This window comes from Ursus americanus, chromosome 36 (genome assembly GCF_024610735.1).
Source record: "Ursus americanus isolate L20-20 chromosome 36, mUrsAme1.1.p, whole genome shotgun sequence".
NCBI lineage: Eukaryota > Metazoa > Chordata > Mammalia > Carnivora > Ursidae > Ursus > Ursus americanus.
The window spans coordinates 9537971-9560376 of record NC_142162.1 but is presented as its reverse complement, the minus strand read 5'-3'; the positions used below and the strand labels follow the sequence as shown (position 1 = coordinate 9560376).

At 34.0% G+C, this 22406-nt stretch overlaps 1 protein-coding gene across 1 annotated transcript in view; it reads right to left on the bottom strand.

Moving 5' to 3' along the window:
- Positions 1-22406, bottom strand: part of UNC13C (unc-13 homolog C) — a 631335-nt gene that overhangs the window by 223699 nt on the left and 385230 nt on the right. The window contains exon 20 of the mRNA XM_087859197.1: positions 19102-19230. Coding sequence (XP_087715323.1) covers positions 19102-19230 — 129 coding nt within the window. The remainder of the gene's footprint in view (positions 1-19101; positions 19231-22406) is intronic.

Genomic DNA, 22406 nt, shown 5'->3' with positions numbered 1-22406 from the left:
TAGTCTTTATATGTGTTCTTCAAAGTCACTTCTTCCTAAAAGCTTCCCTTGATCCCCTCTTACCTCCTGCAGGGCTCTATTTGAGCTTCCTTCGTGTTCACAAAACACCCCATCTTTTCTTTCTCAGAGTACTTTCCAGACTGTATCGTAATTACACTTTGAGTTCTGAGGTAGATCAGTGATTCTCAAACCTGAGTATGCATCAGAATCACCCGCAGATTAAAATACAGATTGCTAGACCCCACCCTCAGAGTTTCTGATTCAGTAGCCCCTTTGTGAGTAGGAGGGGTGAGGGCCCTGATGTGCATTTTTCCCAGGGGATGTTGATGGTACAGGTCTATGATTAGACTTTGTTAACTGCGCAGTAGAAAGTAAACTTTGAGTGGTGCCTGGGTGACTCCATAGGTTAACTGCCTGACTTGATTTCAGCTCAGGTCATAATCTCAGAGTTGTGAGATCGAGCCCCATGTCAGCTCCATGCTAAGCGTGGAGCTTGCTTAAGATTCTCTCTCTCCCCCCCTCTACCTGCCGCTCATGCATGTGCTCTCTCTCTCAAATAAATAAAAAAAAAAAGAAAGAAAAAAGAAAAAAGGAAAAGAAACTTTGAAAGCAAGGCTTTGAGTTATTTATCTTGGCATACCTAGTGTCTATCCTAATGCCTTATACACAAGTTTTTATTGCATGGATTGGCAAATTTAGAGGGCCCAAATCACCTTACACATAGAGATAATGGTGAAGTAAGAAAACATTTATCTTTGGGGCTTCCCAAGCTCAACATTCACCAGATTTCCTAGTATTTCAACATTTACCACTATGTTTTCACATGATCAAATTTTCAACATCTAAATTAATGATGAGAATAATCTAGATTGTATACTGGTTAAATATAGAATCCCTTGATTTTTTTTTTTTTTTTAAACTGAAAGAGTCAGATATCTTTGAGCAAAACCATAATTAGCATAGCCAAGCCTACATGGCTTTTGATAATAACTGGGAAAAGACTAAAATTATTTTCAAAAGACAAAATGTGATTTTTAAGAAAGAGCTATTCTAAAAACAAGGGTGTTTTATATGGAAAACTGCAAAATAGTTTACTGAAAGGATTAAAGCATTTGTGTTTGTTTGTATTCCTCCCCCCACCCAGATTTCTGTTATTCCCTAAGTCATTTTCTCCCAGAAAGTTTACATCTGCAGAGGCGCCAGGGTGGCTCAGTCCATTAAGCATCTGCCTTTGGCTCAGATCATGATCCCAGGATCCTGGGATTGAGCCCCCTGGGGCTCCCTGCCCAGTGGGGAGTCTGCTTCTCCCCTCCCCCCACCCCACTCTCAGCCCCTCTCCCTGCCCCTCCCCTAGCTCATGCTCTCTCCTGCTCTACATAAATAAATAAAATCTTTAAAAAAACCCAAAAAATCTTACATCTGCTAATTTATCTATTTTTAACATAGCTTGGGAGGCTTCAAATTTTTTAAAACCATATAAACTTGAGGAAACCTCTTTTAATTTCTGCTTTGCCTTTTAAAATATTTAGTAGTGCAAAAGGCTATAAAGAATTATGTAATGATTAAAAATTAGTAAATATTAGGGTTTTGGGGTTTTTATTTGTTTGCTTGTTTTTAGAATATCAGGTAATGAGATTAGCATGGAATTGAAAATCATTTTATTCCTAAAGCTGAGTTTAACAACTCTTTTCACATTTACTATTTTACAAAAACAATTTACAGAAAGACCTGTTCTGGATACTATAAGAAAACAAGTCTTTTTTTTTTTTTTTTTTTTTTTCCCCGTATCCAGGCTGTATTTTAGAAAGACATGGAATACAAAGCAAAGTATTATTGGTTGATTAGATTCTGTGCTATAATTTATACATAACTTCTATTTCCAAGTTGCTGTAAAACATTACTTTAAAACAATGCTTCCATGACACCGAACATCAAAACAAATTCCAGTGAGGCACAAATTTAAACATGAATAAACTATAAAAATTCTAGATAAAAAGATAGGCTTGGATTTGTAAAGTAAACTCAAAGTAGAGAAGATATTTCTCAATATGATACAAACCCTAGAAACTGTAAACTGAAACAATTGACAGCTTAATTAAAAAACACACACACAGAAAAAACCATTATAAACAAAATCAAAAAAGATGATAGGACAAAAATTATGTTTGCAACAATTATCAAGACAAAGGTCTAATTTCGTTAAGACAGAATGATATCCTACAGATCAAAATTCCACAAACCAATAAAAGAAATGAACAAAACTTTGGTCAGGGAGTGAATTGGTTTTTTAACATATGAAAAGTGTTGAAACTCATCACTAATAAGAGAAATTTAAATGGAAACTCCTTAGTAATTTTTTATATTTATCAAATCAAGAAAAAAAGGGGAAAAAACAACTTTGGTAGATCACTGTATTACTGAGATGTGGGAAAAGGTACTTTTATATATTGCTAGAGAAAGTGAAAATTAATAAAACCTCTTTGGAGGATAATTTTCCAGTATCTATTAAAATTACAAACCTGTAAGTCTTGTTCTGTCAGTTATACCTCTTGAACTTTTATCCAACAGATATATTTTCACAAATTACAAAATGATATATGTAAGCTTCTTTTCCAGCATGGTTTGTAATAATATAACATTAGAAAAAAACCTAATTTCCATCACTGGGGAAGATTAAATAAATTATGAAATATCCATTCAATAGAATTCTGTGCAAACATAAAAAAAAGTGAATATTTAATGCATTGATATAAAACTATCTCAAAGATAATACTATTCAGTGAAACAAAGTACAGAATAAAGCATGCTAGTATGTGTGTAAAAAAGCGGATGGTGCATATATATGTGTATGTGTGTATCTGTATATATACATTGATAACTATATGTTTATGTGGAGAGCATATATGCTTGTATGTGAATATAGTATCCTTGAAAAGATACACAACAAAGTGATAATATTGTTTACTTCTAAGGAGGTGAAGTGGGGAACTGAGACAATCAGACCACAAATAGGCACCCCTGGCACTGGGGACACACACTGGGAAGATGAGTCCCCATTACATCTACCTTTGAAAACCAGTGGAAAGTTAACTAAAGGAGCTTTAAAAATTGGGGGAATGTGCTATAGGGCACCATAGAACCTTTTCTACATAAGGCCACTACTTTCAAGACCAGGAGATGTAGCTGTCATACCTAATACATAGAAACACAGAGAGTTAGACAAAAGAAGAGACAGAGAAATATGCCCTGAATGAAACAAGACAATATCATAGTAAAAGAGCTAAATGAAACAGAAATAAGCAATATGCCTGAAAAGAATTCAAAGTAATTGACATAAAGATATGCACTGGATTTGAGAAAACAATGAATGAACTCTTTGAGAACTTCAAAGAAGAGATTGGAAAAAAAAAATCGAGCTGAAGAATTCAACAGCTAAAATAAAACATACTTTAGAGGAAATCAACAGATTAGAAGATACAGAAGAAAGAATCAGTGATCTGGAAGACAGAGCAATGGAAAGCAACCATGCTGAACAGTGAATAGTAAAAATAATAATAAACGAGAATAGGTTAAGGAAACTCAGTGACATCATCAAGCACAATAATATTGCATTATAGGGATCCTAGAGGAGAAGAGAGAAGGGGCAGAAAACTTATTTGAAGAAATAATTGCTGAAAACTTCCCTAATCAGGGAAAGGAAACAGACATCTAGGTCCAGAAAGCACAGAGAGATTCTAATAAGATTAACCCAAGGAGATCCTTGCCAAGACACATAAGAATTAAAGTAGTAAAATGTAATGATAAAGAGAGACTATTAAAAGCAGCAAGTAAAAACAATAACACACAAGGGGAAGCCCATAAAGTGATCACCTCATTTTTCAGAATAAATTCTACAGGCCCAAAGGGAGTGGCATGATATTTTCAAAGTGCTGGAAGGAAAAAATCTACAATCTAGAATACCCAGCAAGATTATTACTCAGAACAGGAGACATGAAGAGTTTCCCAGAAAAATAAAAGTTAAAGGAGTTCTTTACTGCTAAACTAGCCTTACAAGAAATGTTAAAGGGAATTACTTAAGAGGGATAAAAAGGCCATAACTAGAAATAAAATTATGAAAAGAAATTACACAGGTGAAATCAAATCTCTAAAAAATGAAGTAGATTAATCACTTATAAAGCCAGTACGGGGCACCTGGGTGGCTCAGTGAGTTAGGCATCCAACTCTTGATTTGGGTTTGGATCATGATCTCAGGGTCGTGAGACTGAACCTGGCAACAGGCTCTGCATTCATCAAGTATTCTGCTTGAGAATCTCTCTCCCTCTTTCTCAGCCCCTCCCTCCATTTGTGCGTTCTCTCTCTCGCAAATAAATGAATACAGCTTAAAAATAAAATAAAATAAAGCCAGTAAGGATGTTAAAGCACAAAGCTAGTAAAATCAAGTATATCAACAAAAATTAGTCAAGGAATAAACAAAATATGTAAAGTATGATATCATATACATAAAACAGAGGGGGGAGTAAAAATACAGTGCTTTCAGATATGTTAGAATTTAAGCAACCACAACTTAATAGAGACTGCTATACACATAAGATGCTATATATGGACCTAATGGTAATCACAAATGAAAAACCTGTGATACCAAAAAAAGAGAGAGAGAGAAAGTAATCGAGCATATTACTAAAAAAAGCCATCAAATCAGAAGAGAAGAGAACAAGAGAAGAAAGAAATAGGGAAGAACTACCAAGTTCTACAAAAACAACCAGAAAACAAATGACAAAATGTAATATAGGTACATATCTATTAATAATTGCTTTAAATATAAATGAACTAAATGCTTCAAGCAAAAACCACAGGATGACTGATGGATAAAAACAAAAACAAAAACAAAAAAACAAAACAAACAAACAAACCAAAAAAAAAAAAAACCCCACAACCTATGTATATTCTGCCTACAACACACTCACTTCAGACCCCAGGCACATATGAACTGAAAGTGAAGGGATTTTGAAAAAAGATATACCCTGAACATGGAAGTGGAAAAAAAAGAAAAAGAAACAGAAGAAGCCTGGGGTTTAAACTTATATCAGACAAAAGAGACTTAAAAAAAAAAAAAAAAAGAAAAAGACTATAGCAAGAGACCAAGACGGGCATAACATAACGATAAAGGATCAATCCAACAAGAGAATATAACAATTGTAAACATCTATGCACCCAACATTAGAGTATCTAAACAAGGCAATATTAAAGGGAGAAACTGAAAGTAATACAATAATGGTAGGGGGCTTTAACACCCAATTTATATCAGTAGATAGATCATCCAGACAGAAAATCAAGAAGGAAAAAATGGCTTTGAGTGACATATTAGACAAGATAGAACTAACAGATATATACTGAACATTTCATTCAAAAATAGAATACAAATTCTTTTCAAGTACACATGGAATATTCTGCACTATAGATCACTTAAAGCTGCAAAAAAAGTCTCAATAAAGTTAGTCAGATTGACATCACACCAAGCATCTTTTCTGACTACAACAGTATGAAACTAGAAATAAATTTTAGGAAAAAGCCAGAAAAATCACTGACACATGGAGGCTAAACAACATGCTACTAAACAACCAATGGGTAAACCAAGAAACCAAAGAAGAAATAAAAAAAAAAATACATGGAGACAAAGGAAAATGGAAACACACTGGTCCAAATCTTTGGGATGAAGGAAAAATGGTTCTAGGAGAGCACTTTATAGCAATATAGGCTTGCTTCAAGAAGCAAGAAAAATCTCAAACAACCTAATCTTACACATAAAGGAGCAAAAAAAGAAAAACAAAGCCAAACCAGTAGAAGGATGGGAATAATAAAGACTGGAGCAGAAATAAATGAAATAGACACTAAAAAACAGTAGAACAGATCAATGAAACCAGGAGCAACTTCTTAGAAAAGATCAACAAAATTGATAAATCTTTAGCCATGCTTCAAAAATAGAGTTCAAATAAACAAAATCAGAAATGAAAGAGGAGAAATAACCAACACCATAGAAATATAAAGGATTATAAGAGAATATGATGAAAAATTAAATGCCAACAAATTGGACAAACTAGAAGAAACGGACAAATTCCCAGACACATATAATCTACCAAGACTGAATCAGGGAGAAATAGAAAATTTGAACAGATAAATTACCAGCAATGAAATTGAGTTAGTCATCAAAAACTCCCAACAAATAAAAGTTCAGGACCAGATGTCTTCACAGAAGAATCCTACCAAACATTTAAAGAACAGTTAATACTAGTTCTTCTCCAATTATTTCAAAAACAAAAGAGGAAAGAAAGCTCCCAAGTTCATTCTATGAGGCCTACATTACCCTGATATCAAAACCAGATAAAGAAACTAAAAAAAAAAAAAAAAAAGAAAAAGAAAAAGAAAAAAAGAGAGAGAGAGAAAGAGAACTACAGGACCATGGGCCAATATCTCTGATAAACACAGATGCAAAAATCTTCAACAAAATATTAGCAAACTGAACACAACAATACATTAAAAAATCATTCACCATGATCAAATGGAATTTATTCCCAAGATGCAAAAGTGGTTTGATATTTGTAAATCAATCAATCTGATACATCACATCTATAAGAGAAAGGATAAAAACCATATGATCATTTCCATAGATACAGAAAAAGCATGTGACAAAATACAACACCCATTTGTGATAAAAACCATTAATAAAGTAGGTTTAGAGGGAATATACCTCAACACAATAAAGACCATTATGAACAACCCACAGCTAACATCATATTTAATGGCAAAACAAGAAACAACAAAAAAAACTGAAATCTTTCCCCCTAAGATCAGGAACAAGACAAGGTGTCCACTTCCACAACTTTTATTCAACATAGTACTGGAAGTCCTAGCCACAGCAATCAGAAAACAAAAAGGAATAAAAGGAATTCAAACTGGTAAGGAAGAAGAGAAACTTTCCCTAACAGCAGATGATATGATAATATATATAGAAAACCGTAAAGATTCTACCAAAAAATACTAGAACTAATAAATGAATTTGTTAAGCTCACAGAATACAAAATCAATGTACAGAAGTCCATTGCATTTCTATACACTAATGATGAAACAACAGAAAGAGAAATTAAGAAAGCAATCCCATTTACAATTACACCAAAAATAAGAAAATACCAAAGAATATATTTAACCAAGGAGGTAAAAGATCTGTACTCTGAACACTCTAAAAAGCTGATGAAAGAAATTGAAGATGGTACAATTAAATGGAAAGATATTCTATGTTCTTGTATTATTGGAAGAACAAATATTGTTAAAATGTCCATACTACCTAGAGCAAACTACAGATTTAATGCAATCATTATCAAAATGCCAACAGCATTTTTCACAGAACTAGAGCAAATAATCCTCAAATTTGTATAGAACCACAAAAGAACTTGAATAGTTAAAAAAAACCTTGAAACAGAAAAAACAAAGCTGGAGGCATCATAACTCCAGATTTCAAGTTATATTACAAAGCTGTAGTAATCAGAACGGTATGGTACTGACACACAAATAGATAAAAAGATCAATAGAACATGATAAAAAGCCCAGAAAAAAAAAAAAAAACCATGATTATATGGTCAATAAATCTTTGACAAAGCAGGAAAGAATATCCAATGGGAAAAGGACAATCTCTTCAACAAATGTTCTTGGGAAAACTGGACAGCTACATGCAAAAGAATGAAAATGGATCACTTTCTTACACCATACACAAAAATAAACTTAACATGGATTAAAGACCTAAATATGAGACCTGAAACTATAAAAATCCTAGAAGAGAGCACAGGCAGTAATTTTTCTGACACTGGCAGTAGCAACATTTTTCTAGATATGTCTCCTGAGGTAAAGGAAATAAAAGCAAAAAATAAATAAACTATTGGGACTGTATTAAAATGAAGGCTTCTGCACAGCAAAGGAAACCATCAATAAAACTAAAAGACAACCTACTGAATGGGAGAAGATATTTGCAGATGACATATCTGAAAAAGGGTTATTATTCAAAATATATCGAGAATACAACTCTGCACCAAATCCTCCGCCCAATAATCCAATTAAAAAGGACAGAAAACATAAACAGATGTTTCTCCAAAGAAGACATACAGATGGTCAACAGACACATGAAAAGGTAATTTCCTAGAATCACATAACTTCCCAAAAGTGAATCAGGAAGAAATAGAAAATTTGAACAGACCAGCGATGAAATTCAATCAGTCATCAAAAAACTCCCAAAAACCAAAGTTCAGGATCACATGGTCTGACAGATTTATATCAAACATTTAAAGAAGAGTTAATATTATTTCTTCTTAAATTATTCTTCTCAAGCTATTCCAAAAAATAGAAGATGAAGGAAAATGTACGAATTCATGAGGCCAGCCAAACACACTACAAAAAAAAAAAAAAAAAAAGAAAAAGAAAACTACAGTCCAATTTCTATGATGAACACAGATGCAAAAATCCTCAATAACAAATTAGCAAACCAAATCCAACAATATATTTTAAAAAATCATTCAATCAAGATCAAGTGGGATTTATTCCTGGGATGCAAAGGAGGTTCAATATTTGCAAATCAATGTGATACATCACATTAACAAAATGGATAATTTTTAAAAAGCTATAATCATCTCAATAGATGCAGAAAAAGCATTTGACAAGATACGACATTCATTCATGAAAAAACTCTCAAGAAAGTAGATTTAGGAGTAACATATATAAAGATAACAAAGGCCATGTATGAAAAATCCACAACCAGTATCATACTCAATAGTGAAAAAATGAAAACTTTTCCTCTAAAATCAGGAATAAGACAAGCAAGTCCACTCTTACCACTTTTATTCAACACAGTACTGGAAGTCCTAGCTGCAGCAATCAGACAAGAAAAAGAAATAAGAGGCATCAAAATCGGTAGCGAAGATAAAATTTTTATTATTTTCAGATGACATGATACTATATATAGAAAGCCCTAAAGACTCTACCAAAAAGCTATCAGAAATGGTAAATGAATTCAGTAGAGTTTCAGGATACAAAATTAATATACAGAAATCTGCTGCATTTCTATACACTAATAATAAAGTAGCAAAAATAGAAATTAAGAGAACAATCTCATTTACAATTGCCCCCAAAAATAAAATACTAGGGATAAATTTAACCATGGAGGTGAAAGACCTGTACTCTATAAAGTATAAGACAGTGAAAGAAATTGAAGATGACACAAATCTAAATATATTCAATGTTCATTAATTGAGAGACTATTGTTAAAATGTCCATACCCAAAGCAATCTTTAAATTCAATACAATCCCTATCTAAATACCCATAGCATTTTTCACAGAACTAGAATAATACTAAAATTTTTGTGGAATCACGAGACCTGAAATAGTAAAGCACCTTGAGAAAGAAGAATAAAGCTGGAAGTATCACAGTTCCAGATTTCAGGATACACAATAAGGCTATAGTAATCAACATAATATAGTCTTGGCACAAACACAGACACATAGATTAATGGAATTGGATAGAGAGCCCCAAAGTAAACACACACCTTTACGGTTAAGTAATTTACGAAAAAGGAGGAAAGACTACACAATAGGGAAAAGACAGTCTCTTCAGTAAACAGTGACGGAAAAACTGGACAGTTATATGCAAAAGAATGACACTGGACCACCTCCTTACACTGTTCAAAAAATAAACTCAAAATGGATTAAAGACCTAAATGTGAGACTTGAAACCATAAAACTCCTCAAAGAAAGCATAGGCAGTAATCTCATGAACATTAGCCTCAGCAACATATTTATGGATCTGTCTCCTGAGGCAAGGGAAACAAAAGCAAAAAATAAACTGTTGAGAGTACACCAAAATAAAAAGCTTTTGCACAATGAAGGAAATTATTTACAAAACAAGAAGTTAACCTATTGAATGGCAGAAGATATTTGTAAATGGTATATCTGATAAGGGGTTAATACCCCAAATATATGAGCAACTTATAAACCTAACACCAAAAGAACAAAAAATCCAATTAAAAAATGGGCAGAGGACCTGAGTAGTCATTTTTCCAAAGAAGATATACAGATGGCTAACAAACACATGACATCACTGATCATCAGGGAAATGCAAATCAAAAGCACAATGAGATACCACCTCACATCAGTGACAATGGCTAGCATCAAAAAGACAAGAAATAACAGATGTTGACAAGAATGTGGAGAAAAAGGAACTTTTGTGCACTTGGTTTGCCTTTGTAGGAATATAAGTTCATGCAACCACTATGGAAAATATGGGGGTTCCTCAAAAAATCAAAAAAAGATATGCCATATATATGATCAGTAAGTCTACTGTTGCATATTTTTACCCTGCAAATTAAAAACACTACTTTGAAAAGATAAATGTACTCCCATGTTTATTGTAGATTTACTTACAATAGGTAAGCTATGAAAAAAAACCAAGTGTCCACTGATAAAAGAATGGATAAAGATGTGGTACATATATTTGGTGGAATAGTCATAAAAAATGAATGAGGTCTTGTCATTTTTGACATGGATGTTCCTAGAGGACATTATGCTAAGTATAAGTCAGACAGAGAAAGACAAATACCATATGATTTTATTTATATGTCAAATCTAAACAAAGCCAACAGAAATACAGACTCAAATGGTGAGACAGAATAAAAATGGTGGTTGCCAGAGGGCAAGTGGGTGGGGGATAGGCAAAATAAAGGTTATTAAGAAGTACAAATTTCCAGTTATAAAAAAAGTCACAGAAATGAAAAATTATAGCATGGGGAATATAGTCACTAATATTGTAATAACATTTTATGGTGGTAGGTGGTGACTACAGTTATAGTTCTGAGCATTGAATAATATACAGAATTACTGAATCGAATGTCATATACCTGAAACTAATATAAGACTGTATGTTGTACATACTAATATAAGACTGTATGTTATACATACATACAATTTGTGCTTTGGAGTTTTAAGAAATCTTTCTTACCCTGCACTACAAAGGTATTCTCCTATACTATCATCATTTTTACCATTTACACTCACCTCCATCCTTTTGAGTTCACACTGTATATGGTGTTATACAAGAATCCAGTTCTTTTTTCCCTTATCTCCATATGATGAGACTCCATATCATTGTTCTTAACACTCTATACTAAACTATTGTTCCTTTCCCTAATTATATGTGCACAATTTCTGGTGTAAAAAAATTCTGTTTTTGTACTTGTTTAATGAGATTTGTTCTTATGTGAACCAATAGCTCAGGTAGATTCTGTCACTTTTTGTACATATATAGTCATATCATCCATAAATTATAACAGGTTTTTTTTTCCTTTCTAATACTTATTCTCTTATTTCTTCAAATATTATGTTATAGAGCAGTATTAATAGAATAATTGTCTATATATCTGAAATGCATGCAACTAAACTTCATCCGTTTAACTTTAAATGTCATATTTTTTTTAATGTAACCTTACTCAAAGAAAAAAAAATTGTGCTCCATCCTAGTTTTCCGAGTTTCTTTTTTAATCACAAGGAGGCATCATATTTCAACATATACTTTTTCTACTTATGTTGAATAAATATGCTACCTTTCTTTTAGTTAAGTACTATAGTGAATTATATTGATAGATTTTTCTAATGCTGAACCATCCCTGCATTCCTGGGGTAAAATTTCTTGGTCCGCTTATATTTTAAAAATGTCACTTGGTATTTGGAAAACGTTTCATAGTGTTTATTAAACACAATGGATTTATCACTTTCTCTGGATGCATTGTCATAATCCATTTTTAGAATCAAGAGTTTACTAGTTTCACTAACACAACATACTCTTGTTATTTTAGAATTCATTAAACTTTCATTTGTGACTTTATTTTGTTAGAGAAACTGAAATACATGTTGATGAAAACAAAGGTCTAATGTTTTAAGCTTTGGATTTTCATGTTTCTTCATCAATACATAAAATATGTCAAATAATATACCTCTCATTTTGAGCAATTCCTTTTTATAAGAATTTATATATTGCTTATGAAGCTGGCATTTAAGAAGAAATTTCATATTCATAACCTTTCTCCTACACATTTTACAAACTTAAAAGAAATTTAAATTTTAAACATGTATTTACTTAGATCCAGTGTTAATACAATAATCCCACGAGGTAGTGAAAAGGCACTTTAGGTGCAGAATGAACACCATTCCCTAAACTAATGCTACTGATTACATAAGAAAGCCCATTGCTTTAAAACAAACAAAACAAAACAACAATAAAACTTAAGAAAAGTCAGGGATACATTCTAGCCAGTTCCTTAATAATCACTATTTAAATAGTATCTCCGATTAAAAGTTAAGGAATTAGAATTTTTCTATTTGTAATTTTCAAAGTCATATTTTATTTTTAACTTCCTTTTTATTACTGAGTTATTTAGAAGTGGCTAAGGCAAAAACAAAAGGAAAAGAATAAAACTACAGAAAGATAACTAAAGCAACTTCTTCGGCTAAACTAATTGGAAAAGTACACAAGTATAGCTCAAGGCTAGACTTTTCGAAATTTAATATGTTTAAGTTCATGTAAGTTGCCAGTTTAAAATATTCTTGGAGGATATTTTCTGTCCCAAGAAGTTTTCAGAAGATATCTTGGTCAAAACTTTTAAATAAATAGCAGGATACTTATCACATGCTGACAACATACAAATAGATGTTTTTGTATAGAAGTTCCATTAAGTAAGTATTTATTTATTTCCGTTCCTCTATGTGATGTAGTGATAGTGTTTTGTGCCATAAATACTAAATAAGACAGATTTTGTTGTTCTCATTAAACTCAATATGTACAATGGGAATTAGACAAGTAAAAGGACATTTTAACACGTGTAAAAAAAAAATGACCACTTTTGATCACATGGTACAAGATGGCTTACAATGAAGTTTACATTATTTCTAGAAAAACTGGAAAAGTAGAGGAAAGAAGGGCATGCTGCTGTTCTTTAAGACCACAGACTGGAAGGGGCAAATATAATTTCCACCACAAAAATATTCATTGCACTATTATTTGTAAAAGTGAAATATTAAAATCGATATGTACATTGTGGTACAATTATATGATAGGTAGCTGTAAAAAAAAAAAAAATCAAAAAACTGTTCCTGAACATATCAGCATAGAGAATTCTCAGAAAGTAATACTGAACTTTAAAAACTGCAGAATTCCTACCCAACAACATTCAGGCAATCTGGTTCTGGAGTTAGCACATGTAACTATACAACTGTAAAGCCTATTCATACAATGTAGTACATGAGAGATTGGTGGAGATATCGGCGGTACCACAAATAGATAATAGACATGTATATTAACTATACACAAAATGAATCCGAAAGCTAATATCAAATTCATAACAGAGATTGCCTCAGAAGCAAGAGGCAGGGTAATCAGATTTGGGAGGGAAGCAAAGAAACTCTAGGCATATATCTATATATTTTTTCATCAATTTATGAAGCAATCATGTCCCAATGAACCCGTCATAAATTGAAAATGCTGTAAGTCAAAAATGCATTTAACAGACCCAACCAACCATACATCTCATCTTAGCCTAGCCTACCTTAAATATGCTCAGAACTCTTACATTAGCCTACAGTTAGGCAAAAGCATCTAACACAAAGACTATTTTATAATAAAGTACTGAATGTCTCATGAAATTTATTGACTAATGTACTGAAAGTGAAAACCAGATGGTGGTGTGGGTACAGAACGGCTGAATCGGTTGTTTACCTTTGTGACCATGGGGGTGAGGTTGCTGTGGCTCCCTATCACTGCCCAGCATCATGGGGGAGGATGGCACCACATATCCGTAGTTCAGAAAACGATCAAAATTCAAAATCTCAAGTACGGTTTCTCCTGAATGCGTATCACTTTCACATCATTGTCAAGTCAAGAAATCGTAACGTGAACCATCCTAAGTTGGAGCCCATCTGTAGGTGATTTTCCGTAAATAAGGATGTAGGTAGTAGTTGGTAGGTAGGTGGGTTGGCAGGCAGGTAGCTAGCTATCATTCAGCACTATTATGTATTAGGCACTAATGTAAGTCTAAGCTCATTTCAGGGAACAAATGATAGTTTTTAAAAATAAAATACAAACGTTTCAAACAGACTTGACAAGTAATTTTTTCAGACTTGCAAATTTTTGGCCTATCCTTTTCTGGAAGAACATCTATATAAAAAGATTATCTGTAATCTGAAGGCTGCCTTAGGAGCATGGAACAACAGCAAGAGGAATTAACTTAATGATCTTAACAACCATATTACCAAGCAAGAAAACATCCATTTCATTAAAGTCCACATAAGGAGTCCTCTATTTATGGGATGGGTAGAACAGACTATTTAAAACTCCAAATCTCAAATTTAAATAGAAAAACATCCTCTTGAGTATATTAAAATGGAGAATTTCTTTTAAGTGTACACTGTGACAAGGATAAAGATCACGGAGTCTGAAAAATCTTCGCAATGTCAAAAGCTGACAAAGGACTAAGAAAATCAAGAATATTAACCAGAAAAAGACAAAAATTCTATTTTTAAAAATAGGCACAAATTTAAAAATAGGCACTCAAAAATCTAATAAAGTTATGAGAGGATTCTTTAACTCATTATTAAAGAAATATAATTAGAACATTGGGCGAGTTTATAGATTATCTCATGTGTCTTTATGCAATAGATCAATCACCTACGTCCACACTGCCACATTTGAGTTCTTAGTTATGCTAAATTGAAGGACAAACATAGAGCTAGGTGATTCGGCCAAGGTGAAGGCTGTTACTTGAGTGTGCAGCCAGCCTCTGGAGAGCACACTTCTATTTTGTTCTTCTAACTGCAGCTACTTTGACTTTTCTCTTAAATCTGTTTTCCATTTTTATTCCAAGCACTATTTTTATATGGTTCTTCAAAAACCCCTTTGGAGAGAGTAAGTATGCTTCCACATTTAAATAATCAGAATTATACTGTGTCTAACAACCCTGAGATTCTTGGTTTTTTAGTTTCAGGCATTACTTCATCTAAAGAGAACTCAGATAAAAGAGAAACAGCATGAACATTAAAAATAAATCTTGATGAAGAAACTATGACATGAAGAGGCTCAGTAGGGCATCCAAGGCTACAAAAATAATAATTAGGGAAGCCTGGATTTGAACTCAAGGGTTCTGACATCAGAGACCATGTTCTTAACCACAGAATTTGAAGTGGAATCATTGAAAGAGACTATAAATAGCTAACTAACATAGTGCTGTTTTTATAAAATTTATTTTTTATTACTTTATCAACCCAACTCTGTCAGGCAAAAGTGCTGAACACTGGGGCTACAAAGATGAAACTCACAGTCTAGTGGAGAAGACAGGCCAAACAGCTATTATATTGTTTTGTGCCTACTAAATGCAGCATGATAAGTACACTGGTGAGAATAGGTCAGGGTATTATTAGAGCAGATAGCAGGAACACCTACTTTAGCTAGGAAAGGCCCTACAAGCTTTCTGAAGAAACAGCCAGATGAGCTAGAGTTGGCCATGAAGGGGGCGTGGGGAGGTGAAACAATTCCAGGCAAATAAAGACAATGCAGACGAAGGCATCATGGAGTTTAGTGTGTTGAATCGTAGAATGCAAGGTGGAAATGAGGTTGAAGTAAGGAAAGAAAGAGCTCAGATCTTGGAGGACCTTTGAATAATGGCCAACTGGATTTAATCCCATTAAGTGAATGGGATTATAGAGTTAAAGAAAGGAGAGTCACAAAAACATGGATATATTTTAAATAGTTTAGGTGGTAGGCTGGAAACTGATTTGAAGGTCCATTACTCAAAATAAGCTAAGTTATGCTGTAGTAACAAATAAATCTCCAAATTTCAATGAGTTAATGCAATAATGGATTATTTCTTAAATATTCAAAGTCTGAAACTGGCTGGATAGCCCTCCTCCACCTGGTAGCTACACCATCTAGAATGTGTGTACTTCTAGGTTATTGCAACAGAGAAGAGAGGGCTGCAGGATATCGCAGGATGTTTTCAAGCACTGGGACTGGATGTGGTGTTCATCAACTTCTCCCATACCCAGGACCCTGCGGCATGACCCAGTACAACTTAAGAGGCTTTAGGCAAGCACTTGAGTGTCTACTACAGAATAGTGCACTCCTTTCTCTCGCTTATGATAGACCAAATATACCTATACATTGTTTTTATATTGTTTGAGAAAAATCATTGTCTATTCATTTATTCAATCACTCAACAAATGCTTTTCTTGAGCACCTACTATGATCCAGGCAGTCACATAATTGTCACGGAGTCCAACATTGTTCCCGTGGGTAAACTTGTATTTGATTCTCCATTTCCATGATGATATGTACAAAGGACAGAGTACCAGAGTAAGTGGAGTGGAAGGTGTAATATGGGCCAGATCCTGCATCTAATGGCAATTGTGAGGACTCTGAATCTGACTGAAAGGGACTTTCTCGAACATTCTGTGCAACCGAGGGACATGATCTGACTTACTTTTTAAAAGGATCATTCTTGCTGCTCTACTGAGAATAGATGTAGGATGGTAGGGTGCAAGCACTGACCTCTATTAAGAAGCTATGTAGTAGTCCAAATGAGCAATGATGGTGGCTCAGATCAAGAGAGAAGCATGGAGCTGGTGAAAAGTGTGAGATTCTGGATGTATTGTGAAGATAAGGTATGTAGTTTTGAAGATAAAGTCATCAGAATTTGAGGACAATTTAGATATGTGGTGTGAGGAAAAAAGGTCTTGAGCTCCCAGGAGAAGAGCATTATAGTCCACTGAGGGGAGATGGGGAGATGAACCTTAATCATTAAAACTTTTCTGAGATGGTTTCAGAAGGGCTCTAGAGGGTATTAGTTTCCTCAATTATTCAGATCCAATAGGTGCTTCCTTTAGAATTGTAAATGATAACAATGTTTACAGAAAAGCCTTTTTCTTAGATGGAAAACGTAGCTCCAAATGTTCCCATTTTCCCACATTGACAAGATTTCCTATAAAATCTGTATAGATCTCTCTACCTAAAAAGAAAACTAACTGGTTTGCAAACTATATAAATGTCTTTGTTTTTAAAGCCAAGTCAGCAAATATTAAGCTATGCTAGATTCATTTTGAAGTGACACTTCATTTACTTTTTGTTAGGAGCATGTGTGCTTTCTGGGACCTGTCCATATTTCTATATCTTTTATAAAAATAGAACTCTTAATGCAATTTATTAATTAAAAGTAGTAGTAGAGAAGAAAGACACTGAAAAAGGTATGCCACTTTGGTGATCTGGTTCATCCACTGGTGTGAATTAGAAGGGCAGGTCATATTTAATTTGAATTTTGATGAAGAGAGAATGGGGGAAGAATATCTTTTAGACATATAGGACAAATAAATGCATGGATATAAAAGAGGATGGCCAATTCATGAAAATAACAGAATTCAGGGCTCATGAGAGGTGATAGTGGGCTTGGAGTTAGAAGGAGTAAGAAATTGAGGCTGGTAAGGTCTGGTGAGATTGATTATGAAGTTATATATGGATAACATACCTGCTATATAACAAGTTTCAATTTTACCTTTTAGTTGAAATAAAGACAATGGTGTTGAAAATGTAAAAGAATTGAAGAGCCTTATGGGAGGAAAATAGTAGAGAACAGACAAAGGGAAGCCACCCAATGGAAGAGCACAGTTGAGAGACAATTATCAGAAATCCAAGAGACTAAGTTTCTAAACTAGAGCACATCTAGCAAGAATAATAAGCTAAAGTTATGAACAATTATGTGGTTATACATTGTTTTTTTATACAATGATAAATTCCAACTTTAATTTTTTTCTCCTATTAGGCCTAGGAAGTCAGAAAGTTTTAATACTGAAAGAAGCCCAGCTTGAAACCTAGCTTCAAAGAGTCCCACTTGCTTTCATCTAATACATACTATCTAGACTCTGCCCCACTCAAGTAACCAAGAAGTTCCAGAGGCAGTTGTGCAGTTTTTAATATCTTGTGGAGTGACTGCTTTCTTCAGGGAAGTGGATAAGCAATAAATAGATATTAAAAAACCATCCCCAAACACCAGTGTTATAGAAGTGATAGCAATGCATAAATCATAGTGCGCATTAGAAAACTTCAGTGCAACAAAATGGCATATCACATATACATAGGGAAGAAATGTTTATGAAATCACATAACCAACAAAGGATTAGTATCCAGAATCTATTTTAGAATTTGTTTACAAATTAATAAATAAAAGACAAGCCCATAGAAAAATCAGCAGAGAATTAATTGGCAATTCACAGAAAATAAAACTGAAGTGTTTATTGAGTGTATGTGAAAGTATGTTCAAACGGACCACTATTAGTGTTTATCTCTAAAGTAAGAGGAGAAGGAGAATTCCATTTGGAAAAAGCACAAAGGCAAATGCCATTTTATGTGTAACACTTGCCTTTAGACAATAAAGAACAGAGCAAATATTACTAAATGCTAACATTTGGTGATCTGGGTGGTAATCATATGCATGTTTGGTTTGCTTTCTGTATTTTCTTTTGTATTTTTGAAATATTCTTTAATAATAAATTTATATATACAATGATTTTACCATTCTTTTATTTAAATATTTCCCCATCTATCACTTTTATGAGGTAAAATGATAAGGAAGGCAGTTACGAGTTAGGGGAAGAACATAAGAGTTGAGTTGGAATCCTAAATTCTAGTTCCATACCTGCCACTTGACCACTGTGTGACCCTGAGCAAATCACTTAATGGTTCTGAAACTGACTCCTCGTCTGAAAAAAGTTAAAACAACAACAACAAAAAGTAACAACAACAGTAACAACAACAAAAAACCACCCAGTATCTGCCTTTACTACAGAAAGTTATTTTAAGGAGTGAATTATTTCATGTAAATGAAAGTGATGTTCATATGTAAAGAAAAGGTATTGGGATTTCTCAAACCCTACAGTTAATGTGAAATTAACTGAACGTACTTTCTCATTTAGTGCCATTCTAAACTTATAGAAACAGACATTAGAAGCAGAAAGGAGACATAAATCTTTTCTTACCGGGTCTATTAGCTGAGAATAGAGTTCGTGGCAATTGTCAAAAATGTACTTGTACGTAGAATCCAGGCATGCTCTAACACAGTCCTTCACCACCATGCTGGCCTTTGGGGGGCTTTGCAGTTCCAGAACCTGACAGACAAATTATTTTCTTAAATTCAAAAACAGAACATTGCAATCCAGTGTAAACAAACTTAAACAACCTCAATAAATGTTTTTAGTTGATTCTCTGAGTTCAGGAAAAATGTGGTCTTGGAAATGTTTCAAACATGTAAATATTAACTTTAACTTCCTGATATGACAATTCAGTGAAAATGATCATAATCGTAAATATTCAAATAGAAGCACTTAGAGAGACCAATCACAGCATTATTGATTGACTCATACTTTTCAACAGTTCAACAATGATTTATCACCTACTGTATGCCTAACAATGGTTATACTGCAATGAACAAAAGAAATAAAAATCCCTTTCCTCATGGAGCTAAATTCTAGTAGATAACAAAAAAAATCAGTAAAATATACTACATGATGATATACACTGAAAAGAAAAATGAAACAGAGAAGAGGGGACAGAAAGTATTTCAGTGGAATAGTTGTAACAGAGAGGATAAAATAGTAGGTGAATTTAGAGACGTAAGAGGATGGGACCAGGGGGAGTATTTATATCTAGACTATTTTTACAAACCTTAGCTTTGAGTAAGGGGGGAAGGAATTAGAGTTTTTCAGCAAAGAGCAAAGTGACCTAACTGAACTATCTTTTTTTTTTTTTTTTAAGATTTTATTTATTTATTCATGAGAAACAAGACAGAGAGAGAGGCAGAGGCAGAGAGAGAAGCAGGCTTCCTGTGGAGCAGGGAGCCTGATACGGGACTCAATCCCAGGACCCTGGGATCATGACCTGAGCCGAAGGCAGATGCTTAACTGAGCCACCCAGGCGCCCCTGAACTATCTTTCAAAAAGTTCCTTTAGGCTACCTAAGATGGTCTATGGAAAAAGTAGAAAGACCAGTGATGAGAACAGTACAATAATTCAGTCCACATAGTGCTTGCACTGTGGTGTTAAACTAGGAGCTGTTTTAAAGAAATCATATTCTCGTTAATTTGGGAAGGAAGAACTAACAGGATCTGCTCACAGACTGGATGATTGGTGTGAGAGAAAGAGAAGTTGGGACCCCATGGTTTCAGCCTGAGTAACTGGTGCAACGGAGGTCGCTCAACTTACATGAGCAAAGCTGTGCACAGGAAATCGGAACTTGGTTTCAGACAAGTTAAGAATGAACACGTTGTTACACACAGAAGTTGATTTCAAGCAGACATTTGTGTATATGAGTTTAGATACATGAAGATGTCTGGGGCTCAAGATACAAATTCAGAAATTATTAACTTAAAGAAGAATTTAAAGAAACAGGACTAGATGAGTATGTATACAAAAGAGAATAAGTCTAAGAAAAAAAAAAACCTGGATAATTCTAGCCATCAGGCAAATGAGAAAGAACAAAGCAGTGGAGACTGGAAAAAAGCAGCCAATGATATGAGAGGAAAATTTAGCAAGAATAGAAATCTAGGGAAGAAAAGGTTTCCTTGAGGAAAGATTGATGAAATGTATTGATACCAAACATTATAGGATAAGGATTGATAACTGACCACTAGATTTTGCAAACAATGGTCATTTATGATTTTGACAAGATCATTTTTGGTGAAACAATGGAGTAAAAGTCTGATTGGAGTGAGTTCACAGTAAGGGTGATTTTGAAGATTTAATATTGTTAAAATTTCAGTTCTCTCCAGATTAGTCTGTATATTTAATCCAATCCCAAAGAGTATCCTGACAAGAACTAATACCACTTAAACAATTCTGAAAAAGAAGAAAAAAAGGTGTAGGACTCACAATACCTGATTTTAAGTTCTGCTATAAGGCTACAGTAATTAAGATAGTGTGGTAACAGTGAAAGTACAGACAATTGAACAGTATAGGGTCCAGAAATAGACTCAAACAATATGGATAATTGATTTTTTATAATGATGCAAAGGAAATTCAATGCATAAAGGATAATATTTTCAATAAATGGTGTTAGAATGATTGAACATGTGGTATGCAAAAAAAAGGAAAAAGTTATCTTAGACCCATACCTTATACAATAGTAAAAAACAACAACAACAACAACAACAACAACAAAAAACCACCCCAAAAAACCCCTCAAAACACAGGACTAAACATACAAGGTAAAATAAAACTTTTGGAAGAAACATAGGTAAATCTCCTTCACTTAGCCAGAAGCACTACCTATAAATCAAAAAATGGACAAAATTAACTTCATCAAAATTAAACACTTTTGCTGTACAAAAGGTACTGTTAGAAAATAAAAAGACAAAGCAGACAGGGAGAAAATTCTAGCAAATAAAGTACCTGACAGAAGTCTTATATCCAGACTATATAAAGAACGGTTTTCTTGAAGTTTTTTTTTTTAAGATTTTTTTTTAAAGATTTTTTTTTTTAAGATGTATTTATTTGTCAGAGAGAGAGAGCTCACAAGCAGGGAAAGTGGCAGACAGAGAGAGAAGCTGGCTCCCCGCTGAGCAGGGAGCCCAATGTGGGGCTCGATCCCAGAACCCTGGGATCATGACCTGAGCCAAAGACAGACAGACGCTTAACTGGCTGAGCCACCCAGGTGTCCCTTGAAGTTTTTTAAAAATTATTTTTAGTGGCGCGCCTGGGTGGCACAGCGGTTAAGCGTCTGCCTTCGGCTCAGGGTGTGATCCCGGCGTTACGGGATTGGGCCCCACGTCAGGCTCTTCCGCTATGGGCCTGCTTCCTTCTCTCCCACTCCCCCTGCTTGTGTTCCCTCTCTCGCTGCCTGTCTCTATCTCTGTCGAATAAATAGATAAAATCTTAAAAAAAAAATTATTTTTAGTAATCTCTAAAATGTGGGGCTTGAACTCATGACACCGAGATCAAGAATCGCACACTCTTCCAACTGAGTCAGCCAGGTGCCCCAAAGAGCCCTTACTACTCAAAAACAAACAAACAAACAAAACCCCCCAAAAAACCACGAATAAAAATGGGCAAAATATTCCAACAGACTGTTCACAAAAGAAATTCAGATGGCAAACCAGCCCAAGAAAGGATGATCAACATTAATTAAAAGAGAAATAGAATTAAGACCATAATAAGATACAACTTCACTATTAGAATGACTAAAAAAATAGTAATAACAATTACAACCATAGAAAACACCAGGAGCTTCACCTGAAGACGTACAGCAATTGGGATTCTCGTGCGCTGCTGCCAGGAATGCAAAACCGTAC